The following is a 17,443-nucleotide window of genomic DNA, read 5'->3' on the forward strand; positions in this document are numbered from 1 at the left end:
GCCTAGCTGTATTTAAACTCACACAGAGAACAGTTCTGCTTTAAATTTTTGGATTGATTGATGATTGTTAGAGAGAGGAACTCATATTTTAAAGAAGAGAACAGTGGTTCATAATAACTAAAACTCTAATTCTTTAACATTACCACTATTAAATGTTTGCATTCTTGGTTAAATTGAGTCCTTTTGTTGTATTTCTTGCAGTTCCACAGAGCAAACATGAAACAGAACCACAAAAAATCACTTGCTTTATATTGTCTTAAGTGTCCATTGATTAATTTTTATAAGATAGAAATAGAAAAGAAACTACTAGAAGTAGAATTGTGAGCTAAAAAAAAGTAGCTGACTTCTCATCTTCTTTGGTTATCCATAGTCAAATCAAGCATTTATTAAGCACTTGTTATATGCCTGGTCATGCACTAAGGACTTGAAATACAAATAAAAACAAAAAGGAAGATGGCCCTTGTTTTTACAGAGCTTTCACTCTAATAGGATGAGACAGTACATAAAAAGAAATTGTAAGTTGGGGAAGAGGAGAAGTATAAGGAAAGACCATAGGGTGATAAATTGGTGAAGGAAAAGATAAGAATGCTTCTTATTGATTTACTACCATCCTTCTTTAAAGCTATTTAATTTGTCTAGCTTCTTGAAAGTTATTGATGACAGATCTTCATTTTTGTTATCATTCATTTTTGTTAGGATATGACAATAACTCTTGTTGTTAGAGTCTCTGTGGTTTGAGATGGTAAGCTGCAATAGCTATTAAAACAAAGGATTGCTAATATACTTTTTACTTTTGCTTTAAAGGTCCTGGAATCCCAGTTGCTACAAGTAAGTGTGAATTAAGTACAGCTGAATCATCTCCTCCAAGCCCTAACCCCGTGAAAAAAAAGTGGCTCAATCAATTGGTCTTTTCCAGATAAAATCAAATCTCCAAAAACTGTAAGGAAACTTTCCATGAAAATGAAAAAATTACCTGAACTTAGCCGAAAGTTAAGTGTCAGGGGAACCTTGGGCCACTTGCACAGTTCACACAGCCCCTCTTCCTTGTCGAAATGTAACTGTCAGGGGAGGAGCCACACAGTCACTTTTCCTTCTGGGAATACCACCCCTGCTGCACAGAGAAACGTGATAAGCCGGTACCACTTGGACAGCAGTGTCTCTTCTCAACATAGCTTCCCAAAGGAGAATTCCACAAGTTCTAAATCTACTTGCAAAGGTGGTTATCTTAGTGATGGAGATTCACCTGAGCTTATAAGTAAATCAGGCAAACGTGGTTCTGAAAACAAACATTTGAGAGGAAAGGAAATATTTCCAAATGGTATCAACAAAACGGAAATAGACATTGATGCATTTAGACATTACAGCTTTTCTGATCAACCCAAATGTTCACAGTATCTCTCTGGACTCATGAGCGTGCATTTCTATGGAGCAGAGGATTTAAAACCACCACGGATGGATTCAAAAGATGTCTTTTGTGCAATTCAGGTAGATTCAGTCAACAAAGCAAGAACAGCATTGCTTACTTGCCGGACAACCTTTTTAGACATGGATCATACCTTCAACATAGAAATTGAAAATGCACAGCACTTAAAGTTAGTAGTCTTCAGTTGGGAACCAACGCCAAGAAAAAATCGTGTATGTTGTCATGGGACTGTTGTCCTTCCCACCTTGTTCAGAGTGACAAAGACACATCAATTGGCTGTCAAACTTGAGCCCAGAGGACTTATTTATGTGAAAGTGACTCTTATGGAACAGTGGGAGAATTCTCTTCCAGGCCTAGATGCAAATCGAGAACCAATAATATTTGGGGTAGATGTTCAAAAAGTTGTGGAGAAGGAAAATGTAGGATTGATGGTGCCACTATTGATGCAGAAATGCATTATGGAAATTGAAAAGAGAGGCTGTCAGGTATCGATCATTCTGAATTTCTTTTTGAAAAAGTGCCTTTGATTATTCTGTGGCTAAGGAAATTTTGAGGAGCCTGCTTTTGATGGGTGAATTTGAGTGAAGGATAATAGAAACCCCTTCCTTTATTGTGCCTTATTTGCTAATTTTATTCATTTGCCATTTGTAATACAGTTCATGTTTTTGGCAATAAATGATAAGGAATATATCAGATGGATTCCACATTTATTGTGAAGCAAGAGTTCAGGGATATGTTCTCTTGAACAGACATTACTATTACCATATATAGTGATATACCTGCTTCCCTTAGGACATCCTCCCCACTCCATAATTATAAGAATTCATAATTGATAGGGTAGGTAGAAGATGCCCAGAATATGGTTGTTTTTAAATTATTAGTAAAAAAAAAGATCCTATTATTAATGAGTACAATTATCCATGCTTTTAAAATATTTTCCCCTAGATCAGGAGAATATAACAGTAGTTGATCCTTAGATATATGATGCTAAGGAAATGATGAACAGTATTGTGATTAAATCTTACATGCTTTCCATTTAGAAAGTTTAAAATGTTAATGGCATACTGAGGTGAAAGAATGAAGAATAGTTTAATTTTTTAAAATCCAGTAATATGGATGGCATTATGCTGAAGCATTACCTCTGGTGCAATTGATGTGATAAACCTTAAAATAATACTAAGAATAACATGATCATATTTAAATATTTTTATTAAAGTAATTTTGAAATTTACTATATTTTCACAGGATCATAGAATTAATGCTGAAATCTACTTTATAGGTGATCTAATCTAGCTTTCCTATCATTGTACAGATGAGAAAACCAAGGGCTGGATTAAGTTAAGAGATTTGCCTACTGTTACACAGCTAGTAAGAAGCTGAGATGAGATGCAGTCCCAGGTCCTCTGGTACCAAATCTGTTCTAATATAGTGTGTTTTCTCTTAAAGGCAAGCTCAGCATATTTTCATAACACAACTTAAGTTATATAAAAAATTAAAGGCAAGTTCAGCATATTTTCATAACACAAGTTATATAGAAAATTAACTTGAATATTTAAGACATAAAATCATTACTTCTAATAAGAATTTTAAAGTTCATAAGTTAATCTGAAAGAAGTACTATTTGATATTAGGACATCTGTTTGATATCAAGAAAAGACATGGATTCTAGTTCTTCATCATTGTCATCATTAATAGTGCCTTCTCTAGTAAGGCATTGGGCTATAAGTGCTTTACAAATATCTCATTTGATTTTTCCATAAATCTTAGGATTCAGATGCTTTCATTATAAACATTTTACAGATGATGAAATGGAGGCAGACAGAATTTTAGTGATTTGCCATGTTTCATATAGCTCCTGAATGTCTGAGGCCAGATTTGAACAACCCAAGTCTTCTGACTTCAGGTCCAGTGCTCTAGCTGCCCCATCAGTGTCACTGACCACTAACTGGTGAACTTAAGAATGTGATTTAACTTCAATAAATTCAATTAACTTCAATAAAATGAGAATTATAATAGCTCTTTTTCTAAAGGTAGAGTTTTAGACCAACAAATATTTTGGGGCTTCTTCCAATTTTAGGACTTTTTGTAGTTTTTTCACCAATTCCACTATTTACAGTAAGTGGCTTTAATCAATCAAATCAACATTTATTGTTTATCACAATATTGTGATAGAGGCCGAGGACAGAAGGATGAAGATGAAACAGTTTTTGACCTCAAGGAGCTGACTTTCTGTGAGGGGAAATCCTTTGGGCACATCATAAAAACATTGTGCATAATAAATTAGGCTTGTAATTGGCCTCCTACTAAACAGTTGTTTCATTTTGTAACTCTACTGTTCTTGAAATATGTACAAGATTAAAAAGCCTTAGAAATACATAGACAAAAATGGTCTTTTATGGAGACTTACTCTTCTTGGCATTAAATAAGAAAATCAGTGTAAAAGTTTTTATGCCTGAACTGTGCTTTTCCTTCCCAATTAAGCTTTTTATGAACATGAAGAAGCAATTTTCTTTTCTTCCTTAGCCAGTAGAAGACCTGTTCATTTGTCAGACATGTATTACATTTGTCAGTTACTTTTAAAAGACTGTAGATTATTAAAGTAAAAAACAATGTAACATTAGTATTTTGTTATCTTATTATCTGAAGTATTGTTATATTTGTTGCAAAATTATGTCAAGTGAGAAGATAATATAATTGGACAAATATTTATAGAACAGTAATTACTTCTTGATATATCAATTATTTTTTAATGAATCCTTTAGTAATTTATAAGTAAATTTGATTCATTGAAAGATATAATTTAGATTTCTATAATATTCAGGGAAATACTCTAATACTTTGTTGGTGATGTTTGTGCATTATTTGTTTTTTTCTTGAATTTTTTTAATTTAAAAATTGATACATAGACTCCCAATATGTATACACATTGCCTTCCTTCCCTCAAACAGTTTTACTGACAATAGAAAAGTGGGATGTGTCCTTTACTTTGGATGGTATGGTACTAACATTGGCTATTGATTTTGGCCAGAGTTATGTTGCCTCAATACTGACTTTATTTGCAAGTTGTCTTTGTTATTTATACTGCTCTTTTGGTTCTGTTTTCTTTACTTTGCATAACTTGATGCAGATCATCCGTTCTTTCTTGGAACTATAGTTTACTCTATTTGGTTAAAGTGTTTTACAAACTAAAAAGTAGTTTTTATAATCTTGCAGTTAGAAATACACTTTCCTGAATTAGACCTCTTTTCCCATATTGAGAGAGTGCTCATTTACTATGCTTGAACATTACAATTGGCTTTCTACCAAAAATTTGGTTAATCTTTGTAACTATTCCAGTTCTTTGGCTAAGCACATCAGATCCTGTTAAACACACAGACAAAAACAATCCTTTACATAGGCCTGTTTTATTTCAGGTTCTTTGCAAAAGCTTTAAAACTACTTAAAAAGACTAGTCATACTGCATGAGATTCATGGTCCATCAAGTCTAGGATTCAGATTTTGAAAAAATACACAGAAGTGGTATTATAAAAAGTAATGATGTTCTACATCAGCATTAGGGACATTTGCAGACATGATCATTTTCCCCTTATAACTTATCTTAGATCTGTTATCCATTAATTTAGTAAATTCAGGTTTTGCCATTTTGGGGAGTAATGGATACCATAAGTTTACTATGTGAAATAGTTCCATATAAGTTTATTAAATTTGATTTGTTTGGTGGTTAGTTAAATACTAACCTAAAAATACTCACTTAGAACAATTTTCATATAATAAATTTGCCTAATTGTAATTTCCTGAAATTTACATTTCTGACAGTAATAACTTTAAAATTTGCAACATTTTGGGGCAGCTAGATGGCGCAATGGATAGAGCACCAGCCCTGAATTTAAATCTGGTCTCAGACACTTAACACTTCCTAGCTGTGTGACCCTGGGCAAGTCACTTAACCCCAGCCTCAGGGGGGGAAAAATTTGCAATATTTCAATGTGAAAACATGGTTTTTATCCATTTTTTAAACACTCTGTTCCCTATTGGAATTTTTAAAAAATTTTATTTTATCTTCTATACTTCTTAATCTTATCTTCCATACTTATCTTCTATACTTACTAATTTTTCAATTGAGAAGGCAGTGTAGCATAGTTGAAACAGCAGTAGACTTGGAGTGGAGAGACCTAGATCCATGGCTCAGCTCCATCATATTAGCTGTGTAACCCAGGGCAAGCAACTTACCTGCTATGGACCTCACTTCTGTTATTTGTAAGTTGAGGAGGATAATGCTTGTGCTGTGTATGGTTGTACAGTTGCAGTGAGGAAACCTTTATAAATCTCCAAGCTTCCATATAAATGTTGAGTTGTCACCAGTATGGTTATCATTGTTATTTCTTGTCTTGTCTGTCTATCACATAGTTTTGTTAGGAGAAAAGTGCTTTAAGAACGGCAGTGTAGGCCGCCAGTGCACCCATTCTTATCATTGCTATCATTACATAGTAAACATTGGGTAGGTGCTCATTTGCTTGATCAGATGATTAGTAGATGTTATTATATTAGTTATGTAATACAGATATATAGACTAATTATATAATACAAATAGTAATTATAGCTATTATTAATGAACATATACAAAATGATCATGTATCCGGTGTTTGTTCCTATTAGCAGGATGTCAATAAGGGCAGAGATGTGATTATGATGTTAATATGTTAAGTTTTATAATATTTTATTTTTCAAGTTATTCAAGCAATAAAGTAATTATTGTTATCAAGTAAAATGTCAGCAGAACAGAAGACCATTTTGGAAAAGCTGCAGAAAACAGGCCTTTGACTAGATGTTGTTTGAAGAGTAGTCTACCTAAATTCAGCGTTTCCTCTTAGCACTGGGGCATTTTCTGCCTCAGAAATTCACAAGCACTGTGATTTTCTTTAGTGAAGGAGTAGTACTGCTACCAACAAAATCTTATACCATAGACCTAAGGTAACCCATCTCTAATGCCAAGAATTCTCAAATCTCCTATCCTGTCCCTGCTGACTTCCAATCTCGCATCTTCAAGGCAGAGGTCTTTCACTAGATGCCCATTAGACATTTTAAACTCAAACCCCAAACTGAATTTTCTTTCCTCCATTATGGTATAGGTTGTCTTCCTCTAGTCCCTCACACTTACATCCTATTTTTCACCTCCCATATACAATTTGTTGCCAAGGTCTGTTGTTGTCTTCCCCTTTGCAACCTGTTTTGCATACCTCCTTATTTCTCCTCTGACACTACGACTATCCAGGTCATCTTACACCCGGATTGTCTCCCTGCCTCAATTCTATCCTCCATTCAACCATTAAAGTGATTTTCCTAAAGCACAGGCCCAACCATGTTACATTCCAGGCTGTACTCAAACTCCTGAGACTCCCTGGTGCCTCCAGGCGCAAATACAAAATGCTCTGTTTGACATTCAAAGTCCTCCATAACCTGACCTCCTTTTACCTTACTTCCCAAACTGTATTCTTGGGTCCAGTGAAACTGGATTTCTTGCTGTTCTACAAACAAGACATTCCATCTCTTGGCTCTGAGCATTTTTTTCTGGTTTTCCCATGCTTGTAATGCTTTTCATTCTCTGCTCTGCCTACTGACTTCCCTGGTTCCCTTTTAGGCCCAACTAAAATTCTGCTCTTTACTGGAAGCTTTCCTCTACTGTTTTTAATTGTAGCATCTGCCCTTATTATTTTCTTATTAACTTTCTATAGCTTGCTTTATATGTATTTAGTTCACATTGTGTTCCCCATTAGATTGTAAGCTTCCCGAAAGTTCTTACCTTTCTTTGTATCCCTGAACCTTAGCACTGGGACTGGCTCTTGGCAGGTGCTAAATAAATGCTTGTTGATTGATTAATTGTAGACAAACTCTGCCTCAGTTTCCTCAGATGTAAAATGTGGCTAATAATAGCACCTCACCTACCTCCCAGAGTTGTTTTGAGGAAAATGAAATAATTTTTGTAAAGCACCAGTTAAGCATTATTCATCATCATATTTATCATTATCATTCTCCAGGGAAAGACACTCATGCTTGTGGCATTGCTGCAGGGCTACTCTCTTCTGTCTGAGCCATTGTGCTGGACTCCCTTGGACACATCATAACTGCCCTCAAAAACAGACACTGGTCTCTCTGCCTGCTTAGTTGGAACACCATTTCCTTGCAGAACCCTTCTGGGTAGGCACACAGTTGTAGAGCTCCTAGATCCTTCTGGCATTATTTCATTTCAAAAATCAAAAACTTTTTTGTAGCTTTTAGAACTGTGGCAGCCATAAAACCAGAAACAATGCCAGAAAAACAAACTGCTCAGATTTTTTCCCTCCTTCATTTATGGACTATTTTATTTCTTCCTATAGAGTTCTGACCAGAAGATGTTTCTTTATCAAGTCTTCTTGATATAGATACATAAAGGCTTTATACAGTGGAAAAGTAATACTTTTGGTTTTGATTCTAAAAATATTTCTAGAACCTTAGGATTTTTGTTATATGTTTTTGCTGTAGCAGTAGTTTTCAGTGATTCCTAACTTTCTTTCTTGGTTTGTGACAACTTGGATCACACTAAGTGAATTCTATTTTTTTTCCTGTTCTTTTTTAATGACTTACCTACTGTGAAGCCCATTTGGTACTTTGTGCCTCATTGATATAGTCTCAAAAAATTCCTTCCTTGCAGTCTTTTGTGATTGGAATTTTCAAATTTGTGTGTTTTGCTATGTGCTTCTTCTAAGTCATTTGTAAATGTTTTAAATAAGAGTAGTCCTAGGCCCTAATTCCTAGGGAACTCTACCACTTATCCTCCTCTTTCAAGATACGGCTTTTTAATCTCTCCTATTTTTGTTTCTTGTAGCTGAGCCAGTTTCTTTTCCATGCTGAATAGTATCTGCCCCACCATGATGCAATCCATGGACTCAATTTTGAAAATAGTCTTTGTTGTAAAATTTTGGCAGAGACTTTTTCAAAAACAGATAGATTGTTGATTTGTTTCTCTTCATTCTTATGAGGATATTTGACTGTTAAATTTTTCATAAATATTAAGCATGATTTCTTTTTTTTTTAAAGAAACTGTTACTTTCCCCCAGTAAATCTGATTATATTATGTGTTTTTGTACATGGCTTTTGTTATGCCTGTACTTTACTAATATTTATTTAAAGTTTTACCTTGGATTCAGTTATTATTTTTTAATGATAGAAAATGAAAATAAAAGAATTAAACATATGAATCTCACTCTCTTCTTCATTTAGATAACATTAATTAAATTGTAATTTGCTAGATTTACAAAGTGGATCCAGCAGTATAAATAATACACCTACACAAGATGATTATAACAGCATAAAGTGAAGTTTAGTAATGAAGTATGAGGGAAGGTTTTCTGTGTTTTGTTTTGTTTTGAACCGCATTCTAAGGTTTCAGTGTTTGTATGACTGACCTGCAATAGTGTTGTGTGTGCTAGCTCTAAAATGTCTGACTACAGAGATATTTCTCCCAGTGGATAGATATGTGAGAAATGAATTAAAAGTGGATAAGATACAGATATCCAGAATTATGGAAAAAATATTGCAGAACAGTGATTAAAATTTAAAAAGTAGGCTTCTATGAAATTCATAATTTTGTCTTTGAGGAATTTTCAAGTTTAATGCCATTATAAAATATTTCCTTGTATATTAATGTCAGCCATATATAGTGCATTTGATACTCATTTTTCTTTTTATCACATTTTACCATAATATGGCTTTGATTTTATTTCTAGGTAGTAGGTCTATATCGATTATGTGGTTCAGCAGCAGTCAAGAAAGAACTTCGAGAAGCCTTTGAGAAGGATAGCAAGGCTGTTGGTCTGTGTGAAAATCAATATCCAGACATAAATGTAATTACAGGTAATACATTTCCTTTATTTTATATAATTGTTCTTAGGAGAGAATACTGATGTTCTAATTCTGCTGTGTAAAATCACATGGAGATTTACTTTGAGTCTTGCTTTCTGGCTCTCTTTCCTTCTCTAGCTTGCTCACTAGCTAGGAGTAGTCAGATGCCCTGAGATCCTAGCATGGATCATAGGCCTTCCCCATTTTATACATATGGAAACTGAAATCTAAGGAAATTTAGTGACCTCTGCAGGGACATGAGGTAAGATGCGACTCTAGAGTCTTCACTCTTTCCACGATCCGGTCTTGCCTGCTGGGTACAGCCTGAAAAAGAGATTGCTTTTAAGGAATGAATGAGACCTGGTAATGCCCTTCAAGTATTTTAAGGGTAGACCTGGACCTTGATTTGCTTGGCCCCAGAGGGGAGAACCACAAACAAATGATGGGTGAATTTATAAAACACAGATTTTGGCTCAGTTTTAGGATAAAATTCTTTTAAATGTTTAGGTCATCTGAAATAGAAAAGACTACTTCAGAAGCTGATTTAGTGATTATTTTTCAATAATGTCATAGAAGAAATTTCCTTTCAGATATCAGTTTCTGAGATCTTATTCTAAAGAAATAACTGAAGTTCTACAAGTAAAAGAAATTGGCAAAGGCGAGAGAGTTTTGAGAACAGAACCATGGAGATTACTTTATGAAATTAGAAAATAGACAAAAAATTAGAAAGGGACAGATGAACTAGTTGAGATACATTTGGAGAAAGTATATTATTTTAAAAGCTAAGAGAAGAGATAGTGTCTGAAGGAAGGGGTACTCACTAATGTCATATGCATTATGAAAAGGGCAATAAAGAGAAAAGATCATTGGATCTCGTTATTAGGAAAAGGTTGTTGATGATTTTTAAAGGTACTGTTTCAGCAGAATAGAATGGTTCAGAAGGAAAAAAAGATTTCATGGTATTAAAGATCTCATATAGTTCTAGTACGCAAGGAATTTGCATCTAGTAGGAGTCAGAATATTTGAGTTGGGAGGCACCTCAGAATCTTGTAAATTAACAGAAATCTCCATAATGTTCTTAACAGGTGGTCATTAAAGATTAAAAAAAAAAAAAAAAAACTTAAAAGAAGTGAAAAAAATTAGTGAAGGTGAATTCACTGCCATTAAAGGCAGTCCATTCTACTTTTTAATAGTAAGCATTTATTAAAAACTTAGTATGTGCATGGCACTCTGCTAAGCTCTGGGAATACAGATGTGAAAGTACAACCCCTATCCTCAAGGAGCCAAGGAGCCTACAGTTTAATAGAGAAAAAAGATAGAAAAAGAAGCTGAAAAACAGGGGGAGGCCTGATGGAGAAGGCTGGAGAATTGCAGTTAGGTGGGAATGGAGGATATGGCTATCTTGGGCATTCTTTAAATGGTAGCTGAAGGAGGAGCTCACTGACCTTCAGTCAGAGGGAGGGTGCCAGGGGACCATGATGGGGGAGCTCCAAAGCTGAACTGATTTTAAAGGATGAAAAGTTCTGATTGTTCTCTTGTGCCAAGCCTGAATTTCCTTATTGGTGATTTCTAGTTGATTGATTAGTTCCTAGCCAAGCCTGATTCCTTTTCTGCATGAGCACCTTCAGTACTTGGTTAGCTGTTATGTCTCCCCAAGGTTTTATCTTCTTCAGGGTTAACATTTTCAGATACTTCAGCTAGTCCTCATGTATCATCAGAGCCCTTTGACTGGCCTTCATTCTGTAGATGGTTTTAAGCTTCTTTATCCTTACTGAAATGGTATACCCAGAAATAAACCCAGGTCTCCCAGTAGACCAGTGCAGAATACAGCAGGACTTTAATCTTACTGGTCCTGGACACTATGCCTTTCCTTATTTGATCTAGTTACTTTAGCTATTTTTACTCCCATCTCATGCTGTTGACTCACTGGGTTTACAATTCGCTAGATCCCACCAAATCTTTCTTTAGAGGACAATTCTCTAGCCAGGCTTACCCTATTTTTTTTCCTGGTCCCAAGATTTTTTTTAAATTAATTTTATAATTATAACATTTTTTGACAGTACATATGCATAGATAATTTTTTAGAACATTATCCCTTGTACTCCCTTCTGTTCCGAATTTTTCCCCTCCTTCCCTCTACCCCCTCCCCTAGATGGCAGGCATTCCCATACATATTAAATATGTTATAGCATATCCTAGGTACAATATATATGTGCAGAATCGAATTTTGTTGTTGTTGTTGCAAAGGAAGAATTGGATTCGGAAAGGTAAAAATAACCTGGGGAGAAAAACAAAAAAATGCAAACAGTTTACACTTATTTCCCAGTATTCCTTCTCTTGGTGTAGCTGATTCTGTCCATCATTGATCAATTGGAATTAGATTAGCTCTTCTCTATGTTGAAGATATCCACTTCCATCAGAATACATCCTCATATATTATCATTGTTGAAGTTCTGCTCATTTCACTCAACATCAGTTGATGTAGGTCTCTCCAAGCCTCTCTGTATTCATCCTGTTGGTCATTTCTTACAGAACAATAATATTCCTTAACATTCATATACCATAATTTACCCAACCATTCTCCAATTGATGGACATCCATTCATTGTGCAGTTTCTAGCCACTACGAAAAGGGCTGCCACAAACATTTTGGCACATACAGGACCCTTTCCCTTCTCTAGTAGTTCCTTGGGGTATAAGCCCAGTAGTAGCACTGCTGGATCAAAGGGTATGCACAGTTTGATACTTTTTGGGCATAATTCCAGATTGCTCTCCAGAATGGTTGGATTCTTTCACAGCTTCACTAACAATGCATCAGCGTCCCAGTTTTCCCACATCCCCTCCAACATTCATCGTTATTTGTTCCTGTCATCTTAGCCAATCTGACAGGTGTGTAGTGGTATCTCAGAGTTGTCTTAATTTGCATTTCTCTGATCAATAGTGATTTGGAACACTCTTTCATGTGAGTGGAAATAGTTTTAATTTCATTATCTGAAAATTGTCTATTCATATCCTTTGACCATTTATCAATTGGAGAATGGCTTGATTTCTTATAAATTAAAGTCAATTCTCTGTATATTTTGGAGATGAGGCCTTTATCAGAACCTTTAACTGTAAAAATGTTTTCCCAATTTGTTACTTCCCTTCTAATCTTGTTTGCATTAGTTTTGCTTGTGCAGAAACTTTTAAATTTGGTGTAATTTGGTGAATGTTCTATTTTGTGATCAATAATGGTCTCTAGTTCTCCCTTGGACACAAACTCCTTCCTCCTCCACAAGTCTGAGGGGTAAAACATCCCATGTTCCTCCAATTTATTTATGATTTCGTTCTTTATGCCTAAATCTTGGACCCATTTGGATCTTATCTTAGTATGTGGTGTTAAATGTGGGTCCATGCCTAGTTTTTGCCATACTAATTTCCAGTTTTCTCAGCAGTTTTTGTCAATAATGAATTCTTATCCCAAAATTTGGGATCTTTGGGTTTGTCAAACACTAGATTGCTATTTTTATTCACTGTCTTGCCCTGTGAACCTAACCTATGCCACTGATCAACTAGTCTATTTCTTAGCCAATACCAAATGGTTTTGGTGACTGTTGCTTTATAATATAGTTCTAGATCAGGTACAGGTAGACCACGTTCATTTATTTTTTTTTTTCCTTACTTCCCTTGAAATTCTCGACCTTTTGTTGTTCCATATGAATTCTGTTGTTATTTTTTCTAGGTCATTAAAATAGTTTCTTGGGAGTCTGATTGTTATAGCACTAAATAAATAGATTAGTTTAAGGGAGTATTGTCATCTTGATTATATTCGCTCGGCCTATCCAAGAGCACTGAATGTCTTTCCTATTATTTAAATCTGACTTTATTTTTGTGGCAAGTGTTTTGTAATTTTGCTCATATAATTCCTGACTCTCCTTTGGTACATATATTCCCAAATATTTTATACTATCGACCTTTATTTTGAATGGAATTTCTCTTTGTATCTCCTGCTGTTGGATTGTGTTGGTAATGTATAAAAATGCTGAGGATTTATGTGGATTTATTTTGTATCCTGCAGCTTTGCTAAAATTCTGGATTATTTCTAATAACTTTTTAGCATAGTCTTCGGGGTTCTTTAAGTATACCATCATGTCATCTGCAAAGAGTGATAGTTTGATTTCCTCATTTCCTACTCTAATTCCTTGAATCTCTTTCTTGGCTCTTATTGCCGAGGCTAGCGTTTCTAGTACTATATTGAATAGTAATGGTGATAGTGGGCAACCTTGTTTCACTCCTGATCTTATAGGGAAAGGTTCTAGTTTATTGCCATTACATGTGATGTTTACTGAAGGTTTTAAATATATATGCGCCTTATTATTTTAAGGAATAGTCCTTTTAATCCTATACTCTCAAGCGTTTTTAGTAGGTATGGATGTTGGATTTTATCAAATGCTTTTTCTGCATCTATTGAGATGATCATATGGTTTTTATTAATTTGATTATTAATATGGCCAATTATACTAATAGTTTTCCTAATATTAAACCAGCCCTGTATTCCTGGTATAAATCCTACTTGATCATAGTGTATTATCCTGGGGATGATTTTCTGAAGTCTTTTTGCTAATATCTTATTTAAGATTTTAGCATCAATGTTCATAAAGGAAATTGGTCTATAGTTTTCTTTCTCAGTTTTAGATCTATCTGGCTTAGGTATCAATACCATGTCTGTGTCATAAAAGGAATTTGGTAGGACTCCTTCAATCGCTATTTTTTCAAATAGTTTATATAGCATTGGAGTTAGTTGTTCTTTAAATGTTTGGTAGAATTCACATGTAAATCCATCTGGTCCTGGGGATTTTTTCTTAGGGAGTTGGTTAATAGCTTGTTCTATTTCTTTTTCTGAGATGGGACTATTTAGACTACTTACTTCTTCCTCTGTTAATCTGGGCAAGCTATATTTTTGAAGGTATTCTTCCATTTCATTTAATTTATGGAATTTATTGGCATAAAGTTGAGCAAAGTAGCTCCTAACTGTTCTTCTAATTTCCTCTTCATTAGTGGTGAGTTCTCCCTTTTCATTTTCAAAACTAACAATTTGCTTTTTCTCTTTCCTTTTTCTAATCAGGTTTACTAAGGGTTTGTCTATTTTGTTGGTTTTTTTCATAGAACCAACTCTTAGTTTTATTAATTAATTCAATAGTTTTTTTACTTTCAATTTTATTAATCTCACCTTTTATTTTTTGAATTTCAAGTTTTGTGTTTGTCTGGGGTTTTTAATTTGTTCCTTTTCTAGTAATTTTAGTTGTAAGCCCAATTCGTTGGCCCTCTCTTTCCCTATTTTATGCAAGTAGGCTTGTAGAGATATAAAGCTTCCCCTTATTACTGCGTTGGCTGTATCCCACACATTTTGATGTGATGTCTCATTATTGTCATTTTCTTGGGTGAAGTTATTAATTATGTCTATGATTTGCTGTTTTACCTAATCATTCTTTAGTATAAGATTATTTAGTTTCCAATTAATTTTTGGTCTATTTTCCCCTGGCTTTTTATTAAATTTAATTTTGATCACATTGTGGTCTGAAAAGGATGCATTTACTATTTCTGCCTTACTGCATTTGATTTTGAGGTTTTTATGCCCTAGTATATGATCAATTTATGTATAGGTTCCATGAACTGCTGAGAAGAAAGCATACTCCTTTCTGTCTCCATTTAGCTTTCGCCAAAGATCTATCATATCAAACTTTTCTAGTATTCTATTTACCCTTCTGACTTCTTTCTTATTTATTTTGTGGTTTGATTTATCTAATTTTGAGAGTGCAAGGTTGAGATCTCCCACTATTATAGTTTTGCTGTCTATTTCTTCTTGCAGCTCTCTTAATTTCTCTTTTAAGAATTTAGATGCTGCACCACTTGGTGCCTATATGTTTAATATTGATACTGCTTCATTATCTATGCTACCCTTTAGCAAGATATAATGCCCTTCCTTATCTCTTTTAATTAGATCAATTTTTGTTTTTGCTTGATCTGAGATGTGGATGGCTATCCCTGCTTTTTTGGCTTTGCCTGAAGCATAGTAGATTCTGCTCCACCCTTTTACTTTTAGTTTGAATGTCTCACCCTGTTTCAGGTGTGTTTCCTGTAAACAACATATAGTAGGATTCTGACTTTTAATCCAGTCTGCTAACTGCTTCCTCTTTATGAGGCAGTTTGTCCCATTCACATTTATGGTTAGAATGACTAATTCTATATTGCTTGCCATCCTATTAACCCCTGTTTATGCTTTTCCCCTTTCCTTCCCTTTAACCCCCCTACCCAATATTAAACTTGTGAACACAACTTGCTTTTCACAGCCTTCCCTTTTTAATATCCCTCCCGCACCTTAAAGTTCCTCCCCTTATTTTACCCCTTTTCCTCACAATTTCTGTATTCCCTTCCCCTTAGCTTACTCCTTCCCTCTCACTTTTCAATGAAGTAGAAGAAGTTTCACCATAAATCGAATATGTCTGTTGATACACACTATGTTCATCTCCCTCCTTTCTTTCTCTCAGATTTAATAGGTTACCTTTGCCTCTTCATGAGATGTAGTACCACCACTTTACACTTTTTTATGATATAATTTCCTTTCCACCTCTAGTTTCTAGGACAAATTATACATATGTTCTTTACATATTTTTATGGCAGAAGTATAGTTCTCAAGATTTCTTTTTACCTTTTTAGAAATCTCTTGAGTTCTGTATTTGAAGATCAAACCTTTTATGTAGGTCTGTTTTTTTCATCAAAAATAGATGGAATTCATTTATTTCGTTAAATGTCCATCTTCTTCCCTGGAAAATGATGCTCATTTTTGCTGGGTAAGTTATTCTTGGCTGCATACCAAGATCCTTAGCCTTTCGGAATAGTGAGCATTGTTTTTTGTTTAGTTTAGTTTTGTTTTTCTTCCCAGATTATTTTTACCTTCTGAATACAATCCTTCCTTTGCAACAACAACAACAAAATTGGGTTCTGCACATATATATTGTACCTAGGATATACTATAAGATATTTAATATGTATGGGAATGCCTGCCATCTAGGGGAGGGGGTGGAGGGAAGGAGGGGAAAATTTCAGAACAGAAGGGAATACAAGGGATAATGTAAAAAAAAAAAAAATTACCTATGCATATGTACTGTCAAAGAAAATGTTATTATTAATAATTAAAAAAAAAAAGATATACTCCCCAAGCTTTTCTTTCTCTCCTCTTCCTCCTTCTCCTTTATGAGACTAAGCCTTCTAAGTGTACCTTTGAACCCATCCCCTTACCAGGACATTCTCTCCCCAAATTAATATCATTCAAGCACAGCTTTAATTGTGCTCATGGCACTATTCATAAAGTCAATAGCTCTCCACTGCCAAAAATAAATAAATTTCAAACATTTTAGCCACATATTTAAACCACAGTCATTGTACTACATAAATCCTACTTAGAATATATCTTCTACTACTCCACCCAAATCCATAATGGTCCCCTCAACATTCCCCAATAAGCCCAGTGCTTTCCCCAACCTGTACCTTTTCCTATCATTTCCTCTACCTAGAACACTCAGTCTCCAGTATCCTACCAATCAAAATCCAACCTCCTCTGTAAGACTGAAGTCAAATCTATCTCCTCCATGAAGTCTCTTCTTCCACCCTAGCCTGAAATGGTCTCTTGTTTCTTCTTACTCCCACAGTTTTTAAGCTTTCTTCCCCATGGCACTGGATTCAAATCCTTCACATTTTGTTTTGCATGCTAACTATTTGCTTATGTATCAGTGACTTATAAAAAAAGGTAGAGATTCCATGCTTATCAAATCTGCAGATGACAAAGTTAGGAGAGATGTTAACATGTTAAATGACATAATGTGGGTCCAAAAAGATTGTGGTAAGCTAAAACAATGTGCCAAATCAAATAAGATGAAGTTTTAGAGGAATATCTAATTCAAAAAATTCAACTCAAGTAAAAAATAGGGTAAGCCTGGACTTCCGGCCAAGATGGCGGAGAGGAGGAGGAGCTCCACATTTTCTTTCAGAACTTACTTCATGAAAAGCCTCAGGATTAATGCTTGACCAGAAAAAAACCCCACAAATAATCACCAAGAGAAGACATCCTTGAAATTCGCCAGAAAAGGTCTGCGCTTGCTTGGGG

General features: G+C 34.8%; 1 protein-coding gene across 1 annotated transcript in view; it reads left to right on the forward strand.

Annotated features, from left to right (window-relative positions):
* Window positions 1-17,443, forward strand: part of SYDE2 (synapse defective Rho GTPase homolog 2) — an 81,868-nt gene that overhangs the window by 34,647 nt on the left and 29,778 nt on the right. Inside the window, 3 exon segments of the mRNA XM_074266350.1 lie at window positions 805-881; window positions 883-1,908; window positions 9,187-9,313. Coding sequence (XP_074122451.1) covers window positions 805-881; window positions 883-1,908; window positions 9,187-9,313 — 1,230 coding nt within the window.

Source organism: Sminthopsis crassicaudata, chromosome 4 (assembly GCF_048593235.1).
Source record: "Sminthopsis crassicaudata isolate SCR6 chromosome 4, ASM4859323v1, whole genome shotgun sequence".
Lineage (NCBI taxonomy): Eukaryota > Metazoa > Chordata > Mammalia > Dasyuromorphia > Dasyuridae > Sminthopsis > Sminthopsis crassicaudata.